This window comes from Alexandromys fortis, unplaced genomic scaffold, assembly GCF_014885135.2.
Source record: "Alexandromys fortis isolate MF-2015 unplaced genomic scaffold, M_Fortis_MF-2015_v1.1 scaffold_182, whole genome shotgun sequence".
Taxonomy (NCBI): Eukaryota; Metazoa; Chordata; class Mammalia; order Rodentia; family Cricetidae; genus Alexandromys; species Alexandromys fortis.
Window position 1 is genome coordinate 1,630,393 of NW_026068068.1, and position 22,117 is coordinate 1,652,509.

Consider the following 22,117-nt stretch of genomic DNA (forward strand, 5'->3'; position numbering starts at 1 on the left):
AGAAGATTGTAATACTGTAATCTGAAAATACTGGATTTCTACTCTCAGAAAAGAAAAGGAAACATCATGGAGTAAAAGGGTTATACAATGAAGGTTATAAAATCTACAAATAGAAGCTGAAAAAAGCTCTAGGAGGTAAAAGGCCTCCAGCGTCAGGGATAGACAATATTGTGAAAATGGCCGTATTACCAAAGTGGTAGTTGCATATGCAATGCCATCCTAAGAAATTCCAACAACATTCTTCACATAAGTTTAAAAAAATAAGTTTAAAATTCTTATGAAAGCAGAAATAACCAGTTATAGTCAAGCAAAGGTTATGAACAAAGTTACCAAAAATATGCACTGGAAAAAAACTAGCAACAAATAGTGCTGGTCAGCTGGACTTCCCCATCTAGGAAAATAAAACGAGTTCTGCTTTCAACCTGAGCAAAAATCAATCAAAATGAGTCAAAGGCCTTAGTATAAGACCTGAAGCTTGCAAATTAGTAGAGGAAAATGCTCGAAGATGAAGGGAAAAGGGAGTTTCCAAAAAGAATTCCAATAGCACAGAAAATGCTAAGAATTGTTCACAGATGAGATTACATGAAATTAAGGCAAACACTGCAAAATATTGCAAAGGAAGCAATTACCAGAGCGAAGAGAGAGCCTATAAGAATGGGAAATGGTCTTTGCCAGTTAGTCATCTGATAGGAGAGTAATACCTAGAATATTATAAAGAACAAAGAATATCAATCACCAACAGAAGAAATACCTAATAAATAAATTGGCAAATGAACTGAGCAGGCAGTTCTCAAAAGATAGATAAATAGTCAGTAAATACAGGAAAAGTACTCAACACCTTTCACGTTAGGGGAATGCAACCCACCATCAAAAATAGTATCTTCCAAGGACATGTGCTCAACCATATTCATAGCAGCATTGTTTGTCATAGCCATAACCTAGAAACAACCTAAATGCCCCTCAACTGAAGAATGGATAAGGAAAATGTGGTATATTTACACAATGGAGTACTACACAGCAGAAAAAAAAACAACACCTTGAATTTTGCAGGCAAATGGATAGAACTAGAAAACATCATTTTGAGTGAGGTAACCCAAACCCAGAAAGACAATTATCACATGTATTCATGTTGAAATAGGAGAGGCGGCGTGGCTGCGTCCCCAGCACCCCAGCCACCTGGCTAGCTCATGCCCGAAATAACACACAAATTGTATTCTTTTAAACACTGCTTGCCCATTATATCTAGCCTCTTCTCGGCTAACTCTCGCACCTGGACTAGCCCATTTCTAATAATGTGTGTAAGCACCCCAAGGTGCGCTTACCAGGAAGATTCTAACCTATGTCCATCTTGGGTCGGAGCTTCATCGCCTGTGCCTCAGAGAGCAGAGCTATCAGGAGAGCGGAGCATGGCGTCTCTGCTCCAGAGCAGAGCTGTCGAGTCTGACCTCACTTCCTATTCCTCCCAGCATCCTATTCTGTTTACTCCTCCCACCTATGTTTTAACCTATCAGGGCCAAGGAGTTCCTTTATTGCTTAGCCAATGAAATCAACAGATTGATATATGACACTCCCACATCACTTCCCCTTTTTCTGTTTAAACAAAAAAAGAAGGCTTTAACTTTAACGGAGCAAAATTACATATAACAAAAGTTATCAAGTAAAAATTACAATAATCTATATCATAACTAAGGAAAATTATAACTATAACTATTCTTCAACTCCTTCAAAGACTCCAGAAGGATATAATATTACCTAAGCAAACAAGAAATCAGCAACTTTCAAACTCTAGAAATGACAGAGACATCTCGCTGCCTGTACAGTCACCCAAAGTTCCTCTGTACCGTTGGGGCATCCATCTTCGGCCTACAGGCCCATAGTTTCCAGCAGACATTTCCACAAAGCAGGAAATTTCAAAGGCAGTCACTATCTGCTTGTCTTGAAGAATGTCTTGCAGACTCTTTCATGAATCAGGAACCCAGAAAGATCATCTCACCTTTAGGCAAGTTCAGCAGTCCTCTCTCTGCGGGTTCTCTGTGTCCAGTTTATGCAGTAGTCCAGGCAAGAGCAGTTTCTTGCCCAAATAGCTATCAAACTCCATAAGGATCCTCTTCGATGCCCATCTTCCTCTTGAAGTAGATTGGTGCTGCCAGGAGCAGAGTGTCTCATTGTCATGAAAAACCCTAAGTTATTAAAACATTTAAAATGCTATATTCTGTAATCTTTGAAAAATATGAAGAATGCCTATCTAAAATATATCTATGCACATCTAGAAAATCTTAACTAACATGACTACAAATTTGACTATTATGATTATCTATTAACAACCTATATACAAGTGATTTTTAAACAAAAAGCAAAGAAAACCAGCCCACAAATCACAATCCCAGAGAACCTAGACAACAATGAGGACCTTAATAGAGACTTACATAGATCTAATCTACATGGGAAATAGAAAAAGACAAGATCTCCTGAGTAAATTGGGAGAATGGGGACCTTGGCAGAGGGTTGAAGGAGAGGGGAGAGGCAGGGAGGGGAGCAGAGAAAAATGTAGAGCTCAATAAAAATCAATTAAAAAATAGTATCTTCAAAAAAATTAGGCAACTACTAACAAGAATGAAGAATGAGGGTAGAGAAGGGGACTTGTGCACAATACTGGTAGAAGATCCATATGGCTAGGATGGAACTCAAAATAGGGATTCTGTCATTAAAAAAGGAAAAATTAAGAATAGAAATACCACAGTATCTATCCATGTCAATATATACCCATAGGGAATCTGAGGCAGCTTATTAAGGTGATACCTTTACATATGCTTATCACATCTATGTATCACATGTGCTTATCTATCATCTATGGTAGACATCAGCAGATGAATAAGGAAATGTAAGAAAACACATGCACGTGCATACAAATACACGTATGCATATGCACACACACAAGTGTTCTTCACCCATAAAGAAGAAAATCACATTATGCTCACTGGTGGAAAAATAGCATGACTGTTATGAAAACAATCTTCCTCTTTCTGACTGGATTTAAATCCCACTCCACAAGACTGAATTCATGCTTGCTACCACCATTAAGTGGTCCAAAGCCTATGGCTCAATAATAGCAGACCATTAGTATTCTGCTAAATAGATGTAGTAATATAATAACCTGCCCCTAAGTTCTACCTTTATACCATAGATCATTACCTCACTCAACCCTCATCAGAGAAACTTCTTTCTACAGTGGGTGATGAAAATGCAGAAACTCACAACTGCTTAGAATACAGAAAACAGGAGACTGGAATGGCTAGCTCTAAATGGTATCTCTATAGCTTACTCCTACCCTCCAGGATCAGGAATCATTGTGGAGTCTGCAGGGAAATGGGATTTGCTGGCTCTGACAGTGCATTTTCACAGACGAATACAGTGGCTATGACTGTATGCATACAACTGGCACAAGATCAACAAAAATCCTAGCATGTGTTGTGGAAAGGGCTCTTGAAGTCCTATCCTGTTGCAAGGAGGGGATGCTTGTTTGTCCCAGCCTCCAAGAACCAGAATAAAAACAGGAAACTATATTGATTAAAACACTGTTTGGCCCATTAGCTCTAACTTCTTATTGGCTAACTCTTACATCTTCATTTAACCCATTTCTATTAAACTGTGTATCGCCATGTGGCAGTGCCTTACCAGCTAAGTTTCGGCAGCATGTCTTACTCTGGTGGCGGATCCATGGCGTCTCTCTGACTCTCCCTTTTTTCTCCCAGCATGCCATTTAGTTTTCCCCGCCTATCTAAGTTCTGCCCTATCAACAGTTTCTTTATTCATTAACTAATGAAAGCAACACATCAACAGAAGGACCTCCCACACCATTTCCCCTGCAGAAGAGCTGTTGACAACGGAGGGCTGCTGGGGGACTCTACCTCACTGGTGGATCCCCCAAAAGGTTGCCCATCATCCATGTACACACAGGCAGCACTAAATGGATTCGGTGGGTCTTTTAAGAAGAACACATAAGCGGATCTCTGTGAGTTCGAGACCAGCCTGGTCTACAGAGCTAGTTCCAGGACAGGCTCCAAAGCCACAGAGAAACCCTGTCTTGAAAAACCAAAAAAAAAAAAAAAAAAAAAAGAAGAACACATAAATTTGGGAGGGAAAGTGATTGTAGGGATAAGGGAAGAACTGAAGAGTTAATAAGGGTGTTCCATGGAGATGTGACCTGTTTTCTTTCTAGCTTATTGTCATAAAGGCAGGATTATGTAGCTGTAAAAGCAAACCAAGGAACTTCAGCTTGGTCCTGGTTAGCCAGGCATATGACTTAGTGACTTCCAGAGGCTCATTTCCGATTCTGTGAAATGGAACTCATGGCACATGCCCCTGAGCTTATTATTGGTAGGGTAAAAGACATGGCATAAAGTACATGGCTTTTGCTGGCCTAGTTAGGCCTCAAAACCATCTTTCTTTTACAAGCTTAGATAAATCTTTGGAACTTAATTCCCAGGAGAAATTATATAGAGTAACTGAGTGCTTTAGGATCCTTTAAAGTGAACGTATCTGGCCGTTTCCTGCACCATGGGACTATAACAGATTTGTCTCCATCTGTCCCCTAGCCAGAACACATCCTGGAAAGCCTCTTCAAAAGGCCCAAATTGTTCTGCCTCTCATGAAAAATATAGGAAAAAAGATATTATAACCAAGGTTGCTTGCTTTTTGTTTTTTGTAAAACTTGAATGAAGTACAAGTCGTCTTTGCTTTAAAATCAAACTCCCCCCCCCCCCCCCCGATACATTTCTGGTGAGCATAGCAAGAAAAGGAGTTACTTGCATGGATCAGGTCCAGATTACCTCTTCGTTGCCTGGGCCAGTGGTGAATATTTATACTCTCTTTCAGCACCTGATATATAATATTCTTTGTTCTAGTGACATTATCATTTTTTTTTCTGTTGAATAATTTTTCCATTAACTGAACTTATTAAATCTTACTTAAAAGTAAACACTGTTAAAACATCTTATGAAGTAAAAGAAAATGAAGTTTGGAGAGTCATAGCAGAGAGACAAAGACCTGAGAACTGAAATAGAAGCCTTCAACCGCAGAACCAAGTGAATGAAGCAGCAAGAAAGCTGTTCTTGGAGGTGAAGCCCTGCAGTCAAGTGTGCAGTGTGGAACACAGGCTGGTTATGCTGCGGCTCCAGGGAAGCTGATCAGCTCCTGGTGCAGCATCCTCACTGCCTCGCCTTGTCTTGATGATTCTGGTAGACTTCTGTCTCCCTGCACTAGAAAGCTATAAAAGACTAAGTTCTCATGGCTCTAAATTTTAAAATCTAAACTCTTGGTAGATAACCCAGGTCCACTCTTGTGTGGAGCACTATCAGTACCCCCCACTCTTGTGTGGAGCACTATCCGTACCCCCACTCTTGTGTGGAGCACTATCCGTACCCCCACTCTTGTGTGGAGCACTATCCTTATCCCCCACTCTTGCTTCCTTTATTTTAGCCTCACTCTTGTTCATTTTCAACAACTAAGTTTGTAGAACATTTTGACACAGGGACGTAAGGTGTCTCCTTCACTGGTTTCCTGTGCTATTCTAGAACTATTTGTCCTCTTTGGGGTTCACCTTTTTCATCTGTTAGATGAGGATAATTTTAAGAGTGCTTGGAAACAGACTGAAGAGAGGATCAGACCTTCCCCTGCCCTAGAACCTCATGGGGATATCAAGAACCCACAAGGCAGCTTGTTAGCCTGGGGATCCCACCCCACACACCTGCCACAGTAGTTTTTCCATAGTTGATGTCATGTTGTATAAAATGGAAGGGTTCAGTGTGTGATTGGCAGTGTGGGCCTGAGCCTCACTGGGATAGGAAGAGAAACCCAGATTGGTGAATAATCTGCATTGTGATGCAGATTGAACCCACAAGAGCAGATAAGATCAATGAGGAAAGGGGCAAAGAGAGGAGAGCCCAGGGCAAGCTTTCAGGAAGAAGAAGGATCTGGAAAGAAGCTTTTGAAATAATTAACACTACCATTAGCTGGCAAGCTAGCAAAACGTGGGTGTGTGATCCCTGGTCAGCATTGAATCCAGACTCAAACACCCTGCCATGTGCAGGCACCAGGCTGTAGATACTGCCCCCTAATCTTCAATTTCAACACTAAAATAAACACTGTCACTAATGCAGTCACAATCTGGGACTGCTTTTCTTATTTTTATAGATAAGGAAGGGTGTGAACATTTGGAAGCGGCTGTCGATGTGTTGGCAATGTGTGCACATGTTGCTGCAGCTGCTACCCTGCCACTTCACACAGAGCTCCTTGCTGAATGTGCAGGGTGTGCTGTGGGGGGCTTCCTAAAACAATATTATGAGACCTCTGCAGGATGGTACAAAACAACAGCTGATGGTTTACATAAAGAGGAACCGGGTCCTGCCTGCTGTGGCTGGAAACTCTGCAGTGCTTTCCTGCCTTCTGTATGTCCACAGTCCACAGAACACGTGAAGGAGCCCCACCTCCATCCATATAATGCTCCCACCTGTGAAAAATACCAGTTCTAGTACATTTTGATCTTAACTACTTTTCAAATTTTTTGTTGCATTCACTCTTTCACTGCAGAGGGAGAGAACTGAAAAGAAATTCATCCAAGATTAACATGAGTAATACGTGGTATCACTGGCCAGTAAAGCCAGCACCCAGGAAATAGAGGCAACAGTATAACCTGAGCTGCAGTCAGACTATTTCAGAAAAACAGAACACCAAGAATGGGCTGGATGGCGTGCAGTTTGGCCGGCTCTGTTTCAGAGAAGATGCCGCGTATGTGAAGGAGTCTCCTGTTGCCACACCTTAAACTCTGCCAAGTGTTCAGTAAATTATCTTTCTTAATTATCTTTTCTGACTATTCACAAGCAACTTAAAATGCTGAATTTCTGTCTTCGGGTAAAGTTTTCTTTGACATGTCAGTTCTTTAAAAACAAACCACAAACGAACAGCTTTTACAAGAAGTGTGCCGACCGTAATGAGCTCTTCTTGTATGTTCAGTGCTCCACATGAGTGTAGGTCTCCGTTTTACAGAGTCATCGAGGACATCTTCAATGAGCATTACATTTAAAGAACACTGCTTGTCATGGCAGGATCAGCAGGACAACGCAGGAACACTCCTGTGACTGACAGGCCAGCCTGGCAGGCTCTCCTTGGGGCCACCAGGCAGCACCCAAATCCTGATACAGCAACTTAATATTATTTATGAATGCCTGGCCTTATCTTATGCTTATTCCACTAGCTCTTCTTACTTGTCTATCTGGTGGACTGAGTCCAGGCTCCTCCCTCTCTATCTCCCTTGTTCTAGCTATTGGCCATTCAGCTTCTGTTTTGTTTGTTGTTGTTTGTTTGTTTGTTTGCTGTTGTTTTTTCAAGACAGGGTTTCTCTGTAGCCTTGGTTCATGGCCTGGAACTAGCTCTTGTAGGCCAGGCTGGCTTTGAACTCACAGAGATCCGCCTGCCTCTGTCTCCGGAGTGCTGGGCCATTCAGCTTTATATTAGACCAATCGTGTGCTTTAGGCAGGTAAGATTACATAATTAAACACATCGTTACATAGTTAAACAAATGAAACACACCTTTACATAGTTAAAGCAGTATCTCACAATAGCATAGTAAATATTAGACCAGCTGACAAGACTCTGTCTCAAACAAAAATAAATAAAATTTAAAAAAAGAAAGGCTACCTGTTATATTTTGGTTTAAGTAATATTAATGGAGTCATTAGGAGAGTTTCTTTAGTATCCATCATGGCAAGTTGTTGGGAGAGAAAATTCCTTCCATGGGACTGGGGAGATGGCTCAGTGGTTTGGTTAAAAACACTTGTCTGCTCTTTTGGAGAATACTAGTTGGGTCCCCATCACCCAAATGGTCACTCACAACTGACTGTATCCAGTTCTAGGGGATGTGATACCTCTTCTTGCCTCCAAAGGCATCAGACATGCATGTGGTATGTATACATATATGTAGGCAAAACAAGGAAGGAAGGAAGGAAGGAAGGGAGGAAGGAAGGAAGGAAGGAAGGGAGGAAGGGAGGGAAGGAAGGAAGGAATGAATTTGTTCTGGGGACATAGGGCCAGGGTTACCTCACTCAGCACACTATTTTCCTGTTCTTTGTTTACCCACAAATGTAATGATTTGGTTTTACTGTACAGCTAAATATAATCTCACTGTATATAGATACATTTTCATTATCCATTCATCAGTTGAAGGACATTTAGGTTGTCTTCATTTCCTGGATATTTTGAATAAAGCAGCAATGAGTAAGGCTGAGCAAGTAGCTGGAGAGCAGGATATGGAGTCCTTTGGTCATGTCCTCAGCAGAGGTGAACCTGAGTCGTGTCATAGATCTGCTTTTAGTTTCCTGGGGATTTTCCACACCAGTCTCCATGTGCCTGCTCTAGTTCACAATCCCACTAACAATGAGTGAAGGGTCCCTTTCCTTGCATCCTTATGCCAGTGTGAATGGGGAAGATCTCACAAGCCTCTACCTAAGATGAAGAGCTGCAGGCAACTAAATAGCTGCAGAGAAAAGAAGAATCGCCTTTCTCTAGCGATGACCCCCAGATGGGTTATCCAAGCCCAGGAGGTCAGCCATAAACACATAAATGCAAGCAGCACTAAATGGACTCTGTGTGTGTGTGTGTGTGTGTGTGTGTGTGTGTGTGTGTGTGTGCATGCGCGTGCGCACAATAATGAAGAGGTCAGGAATTGGAGAAGTTGGGGGACATGTGGGAGGAGATGGAGAGGGTTAAGGAAGGCTGAGAATGATAATAAGCGTAGTGTTTAGGCATGGAGTTCTGAAAGAAAAGATAAAAGGAAGAAATACAGCGCTATCAAGGCAGGCCGGTGAAGACTTGGAAGCTGTCAGCTCTTAGAGCTCTGAGTTCCCTCCTGGCTGGTTTACAAATAGATGCATTTAAACTAAGTACTCTTATGAGAATTAGTGGTAAGTAGTTTGCATATACTGTTAGTTCTTATGTGGCCTCTAACATTCACTAGTCAAAGTCCAGATTCGGAGTCTTATACTTGTCTTTTTGTTATGCTGAAAGTTATTTTTAAAGACTGGCTCTTGCTTTAGATTCTGTGCGTGTAAAGATAAGGGGATGGTTTGTGTTGGCAGGTGAGGCTTCTAGCCTCCCTGGTCCCAGAAGTGTCATTCCTATGAGCACGTCCTGCTGGAGGGAACTGTCCCAGAATCAATATTTGCATAGAAACTCTCCTCCAGCCTACCCTTATTAGATCAGATAAGAGGAAAAATTGAACCCAGAATCTAAACAACTGCCTGCCTCTTCCTCCTCTTGCCACTGATGTCATTGTTAGGAGAGATGAAGAGATAAAAGAGAAGTTGCCTCCTAATATAGTTTTTGACTTTAATGTATATATTGTAGGCTCAGTAGACAGTTCCAATTACATATTTCATATGCATGATTTCCTGGGGTGAACATAAATTTTTGAAAGTCTAGAACAAATAAGTTTTGTTCTCATATGTGAGCCACAGGCTAAATGTACCCTGAGAGTTATTATTATTATTCTGTGTTTTTTTTTTTCTTTAAAAAGCAAAGATTATTTAGATGCTGGATTAGGACGTTCTCTTTTCTTTACCCTCCAGTATAGATGTAGACAGTCTGGCTGCCTTTGCGCAAGTCTTGCTCTGTTATTTAAGTGTAGTAACAGACAGTGGATATTGACATCTCTAAAGATGTGAGCGTACGTGTGGTATTGTTGATAAAGACAAATGGCAAGTTGCACTTAAAGCCCAGGCACAAATCTTGGCATGAATTAGTAGATGAATGTACTATTGCTACTGGGGACAAACTCCTTTTTTTTCTTGTATGCTCATCTATTCTTTCTTGAGTCTACCTTTTTGTATTAAGAACTCTCTGGAGCTGGGCATGATGGCACACAGCTTTAGTCCCAGCACTCAGGAGGTAGAGGTGGGTAGATCTTTTTGAGTTTGAGGCTGGGTAGTCTACAAAGTGAGTTCCAGGACAGCCAGAGCTACACAGAGAAAACCTGTCTCGAAACACCCTCTGCCTAAAAAACCATTCCTGTGTGTGTGTTTGTGTTTGTGTCCTCCCCCCCTCATGTGCGCACACACCACACACACACACACACACACACACAAACTTTCTAAAAAAATCAGTATTAGCTCTGACATAAAAAAAATCAGTTCATATGCATTACCCTAATGTTCTGTATCTTAGTTGAATTAGATGAGTAAAAGAAACACCTAGGCCCCAGAACATGGTTTCAAAAAAGCATGAATTTATTAACTAAAATATTTCAAACTTTTATTTTCTTTATTATTAATCAAAAGTAAAGGTTTGAGGAATGAAAGAAAATAAGTAAATCACAAATTAAATGCCCACAGTCCTCTGTAATAATCTTTCTCAAATGTAGTCAGGCTTTCTTTTGTGGGACCACTAGCTCCCCAATAATGACAGGGAGACTTATTATTAATTATGAAAGCTTGGTCTTAGCTTGGGGTTTTTTTCCAGCTAGTTCTTATAATGTAAATTAACCTGTCTCTGTTAATTTACATCCAGTCACATGGCTTGGTTACCTCTGTTGTGTACGATGTCTAACTTCTACAGAGTCTCTAGCAAAGTCTTTGTACCTAGATCCCGCCTTCTCTTGCCTCTCCCTAGAAATCACAGCTATCCTCTCCTGCCTGGCTGTTGACCATTCGGCTCTTTACTAAACCAGTCAGAAGGCTCTGTAGGCAGAGACACGTCTCTACGGTGTACGCCAGTATTTCACAACTGTCTTCATGTAAAGGAAGTCTCCATTCATGTGCAGTAGTTTGCTCACCGGATGAAACTTCATATGGAAATTCATTTGACTAAGTGGAATTACTGCTTTTGGGGTCTGTTACCTTTCTAAGAGGAGTTGAGGTCATTTTTCTAAATTATTTTTCCTTTCCTGGTCTCTGCTAGTGTTTGTTTTTGTTTTTGTGTCTTTCAATTTCCTCCTAAGTGGCCCACAGGAGCAATAGGGGACCTGTTTTGAACAAGCACGAATGGGAACTTTTGCTGAAAATAGGGGCAAAGCCTCTTTCTACTTCCACTGTTCCCGCCGAGCCTAGGCATGCTCAGCTGGTAGGAGTGATCTTAGTTATCTGGGTAGTTTAATAGGGGAACTACGCTCCCTCCTTTCACGAATAGTTAAAAGATGTAGCTTATTGTAGTCTGTATGTAGGTGGTATAAGTAGAATCGTTCTGAGCTCTTGGCAATGCCTTGGTCATCCCTGCTTGCTTTTACAGGGCATACTGTACACTGAGCTCCAGAGGTGGGCCTCATAGCAAGTACCACACAGCAGGCACAAAAGTCATGCAAAAGCAAAAGCACACAAAATGATAATCTAAAAACTGCTAAGCAGAAAGTGTGATATGTATAAGTCCACCGTGAGAGAGTCCATGGGTGCAGTTAGGGTACAGGGTTGTATCCTTGTCACTTTGATGGAGAGGGCAGAAGGATGAGGATCATCACTGACAAGGGATGCCCATCACAGACTCAGTTCGTTGTCAGGTGGTCTCATTCTGTCAAAGAGTACAGCCCAAGCCCTCCACCTCTCTCTTTCTCTTTGCTGCCTCCCTGGCCTAAGTTATCGCATTTCTAAGGAAGGCCACTGTAGCAGTCTCCTGACTGGCCTTTCTGTTTCTTTTGCTGCTGTGGTATATTTTATCATCACAAACAAGTTGACAGACATTGAGGACATATGCACCAAAGGATACAGATTCTGGCTCAAGTCTAAATGTACTGTGGTCTGTACTGTCTTGAGGTTTGTCATGTATCACTATGTCCTGCAATGAGTGATTACCTCGGCCTTAAGTCTCATCCCAAACATGATTATTCTGAGAAGCACAGCACCCATGTCCTCCTGGCTTGCATGATCCCCACAGAGAGTCTGCTGCATTTTCATAGTTGTATTTGTATGACTTTTCATCTTACTTTAGTTAAAAGATTCTACTGCTGTCTTAGGTTTTTTTTTTATTGCTGTGAAAAAATACCATGATCATGCAACTTTTTAAAGGAAAGAATTTAATTGGATAACTCGCTCACAATTTCAGAGTTCGGTCCATTATCATCATGGCGGCATGCAGGCAGACGTGGTGCTGGAGCAATAGCTGAAAGTTTGACATCTTTCAGGCAACAGGAAGTTGACTGACTGACACACTGAGGGAAGCATGAGCAAAAGAGGCCTCAAGGCCCACCCCCATAGTGACACTCTTCCTTTAACAAGGCCACACCTCCTAATAGTGCCACTTTTCTTTGGGGGCCATTTTCTTCCAAACCACCACATCCCACACTCTGACCCTCAAAGGTAAAATGTGTTTAGTCCAACCTCAAAAGTTCCCATAGTCTATCACAGTCTCTATGTTTAAAAGTCCAAAGTTGAAAGTCTCTTCTGAGATTCATGCAATCTCTTAAATGTAATCCCCTATAAAATGAAAATTAAAAAGCAAAACACATTTCCACCATATAATGGCATAGGATATACATTACCATGATTATAGAACATAGGGAGGGGAGCATTGTGAGGAAACACTGGACCAAAGCAAGACTGAAAACCAGCTGGGCAAACTCCAGACTCTGCATCTCCGTGTCTGATGTCCGAACACTCTTCAGATCTCCAATTCTGCTTAGATTTGACTGTAACACAGTTCTTTCTCTTTGGCTGGTTCCACTCCCTGTCAGCAGCTTTCCTCTGCAGATATCTCACGACTCTGGCATCTCCAGCACCTTGGTTCTCTAAGGCAAGTCAGGCTTCCACTTCACGGCTTCATGCACTGAACTCTCTACTAAGCCTCCATTCAGGGATATCTCTGATACATGCCTGGCCTCAGCGGCTTTATACCATAGCTCCTTTCTTCTATCCTTAACTCTAAAGCCAGAACCACATGGCCAAAACTGTGAAGTTCTGCTGTTATCTGGGACTGGAACATGCCCCCCCCCCTGCCTTGTTCAATCACATCTTCACCTGTCACGGCCACCCTCGACCTGCAAGGATGACGCGACACACCGGAGCTCTTCCTGCGAGCAGTTTATTCAGGACCTTGTTCTCTTTCTCTCTCTCTCTCTCTCTCTCTCTCTCTCTCTCTCTCTCTCTCTCTCTCTCTCTCCTTTTCCCTCTCTCTCTGGGCAAACCTCTCCCAGCCCTTAAAAAGGCATGGGCCGCCAACCCCGGATTGCCAGGTGGACACTGCCCATAGGTCCACGCATATGCAAGCAGCTGACAATCATTGCGTGATCACAGCATAAGTCAGGTCTTAGCCATAATTAGGAGCTGATTATCAGATGTGGCTACATTCACCAGCATTTTCATTTACTGCCTAAAGTTGGCTGCCTAGAAACTCGCTCTGTAGACCGGGCTACCTCAGACTCTGAGATCCACCAGCGTCTATCTTCCCAATGCCAGGATTAATGGTGTGCACTGCCACACTGGGTTCTAAGCTTTTCTTCAGTTCCTTTTTATATGTTGGAAATTTAACTGGGTGAGACTTTGCCCTGAGGTCATTCATTATTCACTTTATCTGTTTATCTCCTTGAGCAACATTGCACTTTCTGGTTCCCTTTTTCTCCTCAAATGTTTTTCCTTGCTCACCTTGTTCCTTTAATTTTAAATTATTAGAGTTGCCACTAATATCCACACAACAGAATATACGATGCTGTTTTGAGATTTTTTTTTTCTGCCAACCTAATTAATCCAATTAGCCCCAGGCAGACTCTCTGGACAAGGGCAAAAGACAGCCACTTCTTTACCAAAATATCACAAAAGCAATCTCTAGGCGACATGCTAAAATTCTTCTCCTCTGAAACCTCCTGAGTGTGCACCCCCATAGTTCAAATCATTCTCAGCACCACTGTCTTCCATGTTCCTACTAGTATGGCCCATTAAGCAGTGCTTAAAGCATTCCACTGCTTTTCTAACTCAAAGTACCAAGGTCTAAATTCCTCCAAACACACACATGATCAGGCCCATCACAACAATACCCCAGTCTCTGGCACCAACTTTGTCTTAGTCAGGGTTTTTATTGCTGTGAAGAGCCACCCTGACCATGGCAGCTCTTACAAAGAGAAGATCTAATTGGGGTGGCTCACTTACAGTTTCAGAGTTTCCACTATCATCATGATGTGGCCGCAGGCAGAAGTGTTACTGGGGTGGCACACTTTCTCCAACAAGGCCACTTTTCTAATAGTGCCATTTCCTTTATCATGTTGACGTGTGTGTGTGTGTGTGTGTGTGTGTGTGTGTGTGTACATGTGGGGGGGTTGGCGGGAGTTGCTTATGACATGGTGTTCATGTGGAAATCAGAAAAAATCCTGCAGGACCCACACTCCCTTCCTCGTGTGGCAGGAGACTTTATATAGTTCCAGCCCTCACTTCATCCTATGCTATTCTTGTAGCTGTCATTGACTGTGAAGCCGGGTAATATGTATACTTCATGGGGTGTGTCTGTCTTGTTTGTGAGCAGAATGGCAATGCCAGGTCCAGAGTGGGCACTCAGCGCACACTAATGTTGTACAACAAAGTTGTCCACACTGAAAAGTTGCGCAGTCGTCAGACTTGGATCAGGGTTTCGTATGTTATATTTTTTATTGAGTGTCTCTGTGAGAGTAGAGATTCCACAGAAGCTGGAGAGTGGGAGGAATCCTGTTGGCAGTGGGCAGACATCTAAGAAAAGGAATGCACAGGCCAAGCGTGGCACTTGTATTTATGTCTTTGAGACTGAATACTTTAGCAGTTGCTGGAACCAGCTCCTCGTGGGGGAGGTTGTTGTAGCAGTGAGGAAAGGGCTGTAAAATGCTTGACAGGGAGTTCCAGAGGAAAGGACAAAGTGGACACAGGATTCTAGAGTTTGGAATTTTGTGGTGGCAATGCACCCAGTAAGTGAGCCATAAAGTATCATTTCCTTTGTAATAATACATTTATTGAGCCATCCAGAGCACAACTTACTCACACACGCATGTGTGCAGAGTTATACTCCCAGTTACTTGGGAAGTTGAGGTAGGAGGATCCACTCAAGGCTTACCTTGATACCTCAACTTAAAAATAAAAATAAAAAGAGTGACCGACCTGTGAACACAGCTCAGCAGTAGAATGTGAAGCCCCTGGTTCAGTCCTCCATTAAAAAATAATAATTTAACAACTCTTCTAATTGAAAATGAACAGACACCCTTACTGTACCTGGAGTTCCTCTGGTAAAGCACAGTACTGAAAGGATGATGTCAGGATGTGAAGGGATGGTGAGAAGAACTGGAATTAACCTTCCACTGGCGTTGGTTTAGTAGATGAGGTAGTGTGCATGGCAGACACCGTGTGACAGGTAGCCTTTCATGCGAATAGCGAATGGTACTGCTGTGTTTTCATTTTATAAGTCCATGTTTCCCTGACAAGTTGTTGTCTGGAAAAAATTACCCGAGACATTTTCTTATGATACCATATATGTGTGTCTTTATTTTTAAAGCTGTTGAAGAAGATGACGGAAACCCCGCCAAGCACGTAACTGTGACAGAGGCTAACGATGCTCCCGATCCTCAGGTATGATGCGGTCTGCCGTTAGTGTGCATCTTTCTCGGCTGTGGGTGGTTAGGTCACGAATGAGGCAGATCTGCCTTATGTGTCCTGTTATTAATCATTTTCATGGGAATAAACTGCTTAGTTTTGACATAAAGGCATTTCCAAAGTAAGACCCTAAATGGTTCATACAGAACTCCTCCTGTATCTGGGATGTTACTCTCTGTAATTTTGATTACTCACTGTCCAAACATATTGAATAGAAAAGTTCCTCAAGTAAGCAATTCACATGTTTTAAATTGTGTGTCACTCTGAGCAGTGTAGCTCCATCCTACCCAGCATGCAAAATTTTTTCTTTATTCAAAGTATCAATACTGTGTGCACTTCCTTCCCTTAGTTGCTAGAGAGCTATTTATCAGCTCAGCATCCTGGGTATTGCAGGGCTTCTTCAATTCGCCCTTCCAGGGTAGGCTAATAAATCACAACGCCTACATCACTCATCTCATCTCTTACCTGTTCTGTCATCTTGCGTGATCACAAAAAGGGTGACTATGTTACATTTTGAAAAAGAAAAAGACCATATTCATATAACATTTCCTATAGTATTTGTTGTCTCTTGTTATTAGTGTTGTTAATCTCTTACAATGCTTAATATATAAGCAGAAATGAATCATACATATATAAAAATAGGGAGTTCAATATTATTTATAGTTTTAGGACTCACTGGGGATCTTGGGGTGTGTCTTCGGATAAATGGTGACTACTGCATAATGACTGATAGAGGAATACACTTCTTTCTCTCTTCTCTCTCCCTCCCTTCCCTCTACGTGTCTATAGGTTGATAGGTAGAGAGGAAAATAGGTAGGTAAGTAGGTAGATAGATAGATGATAGATAGATAGATAGATAGATAGATAGATAGATAGATAGACAGATATAGATAGACAGATAGATTGAGAGATGATAGATTCCACTTTTTTAAAAAAAGCAAAGAAGTAGAAGGAGTTGGTCCTTATGACTGACTGTCTCTTCAAGCTGGTAGAAGAGAAGGAATTTGCAGACATACTATAACAATGCCTCAGCTGCCAGAGACCCTGTGCTGTTGATCCCTAATAGTGAAATCACAAATGGACAAGATTTTGAATTGTATACCTCAGTATCAACAACCATTCACTTTCTATTAAAATGAAGTATTTGAGGACTCAGTGTGGTTATCCTACTGCTGTTTGCTTTGAAGGTGCCAAATCTATTGATTGTCGTTGGAATAATCACTTTAACTTTTGTCAGTCAAGACTGTAGAGGTTGTAATATTTTATAAATTTATATTGTTATAATATGAGTGATGCTGTAGTTGAGTTTATATTGAAGTTAAACTTCAGGCTTCAAGCATACAGGAGTTCCCCAACTCTGCATTCATTATTCAGAGATTTATTGGATCATTCATTCATTAGTGTAATGTTTCCAAATGTAAGCTACTGTAGTTTTGTTTGTTTTCAACTTATCCTATGGGCAAAATAAATCTGTTTGAATGCAACTTTATTTCTCAAAAGGATACATAAATTGTGACTTTATTCAACAGTAGCATCACCACACAGCTGTGAATTATGAGTGGTGTATGTCCAGGGGGATTTCAGAAAGAAGGAGGTTATGACCCTAATGAATCTGATTAAGCTTTTTGCTGCCTGCTCTATCAGTGTGTGTGTAGAGACCCATCCATCTGCATGTGTGTGAATCTCCTGTCTTCGCTGTAGAGTATATTTAAAGCAAATTGACATTTCTCTTCCTTCTTCCCAGTGCATAATAAAATATATACTGTGTAGAGGACTGTCCCACAGCTGTTGAAAACTTTGGGCATATGAAGGAGGAAGATCCACCTATCCCCAGGAGGTGGGGTGTTGTTCTCTGTAGGTTTTCTACCTATCCCTTTGCAAATGTTGACATCTTTCTTCTATAAACAGTGTCTCTTTCTTCCTGAGAGACTCCGTTTCTGTGATGCACTGTATGGCTAAAGTGAAGAGCTTGTTTACACTTGGTTCTATACGCAAGCCCTTCTTCCTTAGCTGTTGCCTTTAGTGAGCTCCTTAGCTGTTCTAAAATCTGTAAATTTTTGTGGGGTAGACTTTGTACCATGCAAAACCTAGTATGCATGGAGTGTGTGTGTGTGTGTGTGTGTGTGTGTGTGTGTGTGTGTGTGTACACCTGCACACACATGGAGGCCAGAGAGAAGGCCTTTCACTGAACCTGGAGCTAGGCTGGGGTCCAGCAAACCCCAGCCATGTTCCCTCTCCATGCCCCACAGTGCTGGGGTCATAGGTATGCACATGGCCACACCCAGCTTTTCATGGGAACACTGGGCACTTGGCCCTCAAGCCTCATGCTTGTGCAACAAATGCTCTTACTGCAGAGCCATCTCCTGGGCCCAGAAGAAGTGTATTTTAGTGATAAGGTAATGCAGTCATTGTTTTCAGATGTGAAAGCTGTGTTTTCCACCTTTGTCACAGAAAATATTGCTTATTTGTCCTCTGTATGTCCTTTGCATTTTTCATGTTTCATTTTCTGCCCCAAGGAAGTGGACCCACATTTTATGACTCCACTTTTCATTGGCATCTGTAACATTTCTCAGCCTGAAAGCCATGCGGACTTGAATTATGCAGTACAAAGAATTTTCTTTTTCTAAGAGAGACCTTGAAATAGGCTTTAAATAACTCGTCTGACAGTTACACATTAATCCTTCTCTTTTTCTGACTTAACAGTGTTAGGTAAACTGTTCATAATTAATTTCACATAGGTAAATTAAACAGACCATGAATATGAAAGTCTAGATCAAGTTATCTTGCCTCTTTTGTTCATGACAAAATCCCTAAAATATATTAATAAATTCATGGATCTCTTGAATTAAATTACTAAATTACAGAGCCATGGAAGGGTCCCCCTCCCCCAGAGAACATCTGGTTTCATGTTGTATTTCCAGGACAACTGTCCTATAAACCTTAGAGGATTTGTGATATCTCTGGGCTCAAAGCCCTCCAGGGAATAAAGTGCCGTCCATAAACTTCTCTGAAAGCTTTACGCAAGGTTGTTATTTTATAAGTAGTGCTGTAAAATTATCTAATGAAAATATTAGTACCACAAAATTAAATGGAAACTGGAAAATCAAGACAGTAATATTCCATCTTTAATTAGAAAACATGAAGTAAGTATAAAAGTTAAATTAATCTGAAACATACTTTTTAAAGTAATAACATTTGTTATTTAAAATGCAGATGTTGGATTCATGCATTGATATATCTAGTTCAGATAAGGCAAAACCAACAACAACAATGTCTGTATTTAAGATTCTCATCATGACATGAAGAATTTCTCGAAATTTTGTGGTTCTGTAGAAACCAAGAATATAGCCCCTCCACTCATCTGTCTGCTGCTGCTGATGGACGCTGTTGTCTACAAGAGCTCTGTGTGGGACTCAGTGTTTGAGTGAGTCCTTGCAGATCCTGCCCAGTGTGCCCAGCACTCCCTGCTGGGATCAGCCCTGCCAGCCTCATGCACACATCCCCTCTGACACTCAGGCCACACTGGAAGCCGGAGAGAAGGGGGGACAGGCAGGAAGAGGAAAGGAGAGAAAGAACAGAAGGATTCCTCTGCCACACAGTATTACCAGGGAATCTTTTGAGGTTTTGTGGGATGGCAGCATCTCCTCTGCAGCAGGGGACAGTGAACACTGAGGGTGCCATGGAGCAGAAATAAGTCTCAGGTGCGAGCATAGAATTCTCTAGATAGCAGAAATTTACCATTTTAAGAATACAGTCTTTAGCGGATTGGAAAGATGGCTCAGTGGTTAGGAGCACTCACTGCTCTTCCAAAGGCCCTGAGTTCAGTTCCCAGAATGCACATGGTGGCTCACAACTGTCTGATATTGTCTTCTGGTTTGCAGACGTACATACAGACAAAGTACCCATATGCATTAAATAAATAAGTAAATAAATCTAAAAGAATACAATCTTTAAAGAATGTTCAGTATTTGCAAATATAAATAACCTCCCCCCACACAATTTCTTTGTCCTCCTCTCATAAAGGAGGGTACTTAATACAATTTACTCCTTTATACCGTACCTTTTACTGATTAAAAACACGACTTCATGATTTGTCCATATTTGGCATCATCTCATATTATAGGGCCCATTAAAATTCTGACAAACAAGAAATATACCCTCAGGAGGATGGCTAGGATGGTAAAAAGTATTTAAAAGTAAAAATCAAATGGACCCTCAGTGATGCTCTAGATCAATGGTTCTCAACATATAGATATTTATATTACATATCAGATATTTACATTACAGTGCATAAAAGTAGCAAAACTACAGTTATGAAGTAGCAACAGAAATAATTGTATGATTCGGGGTCACCACATGAAGTACTGGATGAAAGGGTGGCAGCGTTAGGACCTAACACATCACTAGATTTTACAGTTCGATTTCCTTGCAGGCCAGGAGATGACAACCACAGCCCCTGCCTGTGCCTGTATTCCAATGTTACTGGACATAGTTTATTCATCTGCTTAACCAACACTGCTTGCTGATCCAAGGCTTCGCCTGAAGAGCCAAGTAGTTGCAACACATACCTGAGACTTACTGTCTGGCCTGATATGAAAATTTTGCAAATACTTACCACTTACATGTCCGCTCTGTGTCTTTGTCTCTCATATCACTAGCATCTTCTCCCCAGTTCTTATTCTTAGTCAGTAACTTCTGGGGAAGAGAGACCTTCAGCAAAGAATCTTTGCGAGTGCCACCATCAGACTCTGCCAGCCTGCCTGCATGCTGCCTCCTGTTCCAGTAGTTGGAACATTGATATTTACATTTCTGTCTAGGGGTAGATCCTTATCTACTTTCCATACTCAAGGGCATTAATCTTGAAAATGTGTTCGCTCACATTCTCTCTCTCTTCCCCTCAGCCTTCCTCTCCCTCTCATGTGATCAAATTTCCCCGTGTAGTACATGATTTCTAACACAGATAAATATGCTGAAATTCCCCTCATCTCGGCTCCATCGAGCCAGCAGAACTCCTGTTCTCATCATTCCTCTGCAGGGCCCAGTCTGTCACAGTATCCGTGGGATTCTCTGTTGGCTACATATTAGTGAAACTGTCTCCTAACTGCCTCAGAGGAGATTTCTCTCCTCAAAATCACACATTACCTTTGTCAAACTGATAGTTATTTGGAAACATTGTATCTGATACTCCAGCAGCAGACTGGTAGTTCCCCCTTCAGCAACAGACTGGTCGATCCCCCCAGCAGCAGACTGGTAGATCCCCCCAGCAGCAGACTGGTAGATCCCCCCAGCAGCAGACTGGTAGATCCCCCCAGCAGCAGACTGGTAGATCCCACCCCCAGCAGCATGCTGGGTAGGCTTCCAGCCTCCTACACACACACACACACACACACACACACACACACACACACACACACACACACTCACGATGAAACCTTTTGGTCCACCAGATTTCCCCTGAAGCTGCTCACTCTTCCTGTCTCCTTTCTGATTCCCTGTATCCTCCCACTTTGAAACACTGAAGTCAGCTCTTTAATTTATAGCCCTGCATTCCAACAACCAAAGCAATACTGTCTATGCTCTTGATGGCTCCGGCATCCTGTCCCCACCCTCCTACAGAGGCCAAGCCCCCCTCCCCTAGTGGGACTTTGAGTAGGCACCTTCCTTCCATACTCTCCCAGTATTTACAAACTCTGGAGAAACTCCCAAATAACATCTGTTGCCACTGCCTTGGAAGTGCATCTAGATGGCCCTCAAGTCTGTCGTCTCCTCCACTGCCTCAGATGGGTGAAAACCAGTACCCTTCACTTTTCTAGCTCCTACTGCTGCGTCCTCCCCGCTGGACACAGCGATCCTCCAAACTGTGCACATCTGTTTGTGATAATTGTCTGCTGAAGCCATTCCAAAAATTTCATCTTGTCCAGAACAAGAAACCAAGTTCTTTATAGGCAAAACATTGTCATGTATTTTAATAATATTCATTGTCTTAGAGAACAGTTAATAACAAATTAATGTGCAGCATAATTTTATAGCATACCTTATGTCATTAGCTTATATCTTGACAAAGAAGCATAATTTTAAGAAGTAACATAGTTCATTTTTATGAAGACTAATTATTATAACTCTCACAATTAAACTAAAATTATATTCTTTTAATTCTGTATATGTTTTTCTTTTAATTAAATGCAGTATTGACCTGTTGATATAAAATTCCATGTGTTCAATGCCCAACTTGACTCCTCCAAATTCAAAGAACCTGATTCATCATTTTATTGCTGTGAGGATTTTTCTAATTATTTTATTTCACTTTAAAATTTGAATTGAACATATTTATTGTTGCCAATACAAAGTATATGCAGCAGGTAATGCTAATATTAGGCAAAGTTATACCACTAAACTAAATCTCCAGGATAGCGTAAATTTATTTTAATTGAGACACACACATAATAGATGCATATCATATAATATTTAAGTATATTTATACATCCTATAAGTTGAAATCAGGATAAACATATTTATTTAAATTTTTTTATTTATTAATA

At 41.5% G+C, this 22,117-nt stretch overlaps 1 protein-coding gene across 1 annotated transcript in view; it reads left to right on the forward strand.

The window, feature by feature from the left end:
* The window catches only part of Rapgef5 (Rap guanine nucleotide exchange factor 5), a 236,313-nt gene that overhangs the window by 104,159 nt on the left and 110,037 nt on the right, over positions 1-22,117 (forward strand). Inside the window, exon 8 of the mRNA XM_050120850.1 lies at positions 15,481-15,554. Within this exon, the coding sequence (XP_049976807.1) occupies positions 15,481-15,554 (74 nt within the window). The remainder of the gene's footprint in view (positions 1-15,480; positions 15,555-22,117) is intronic.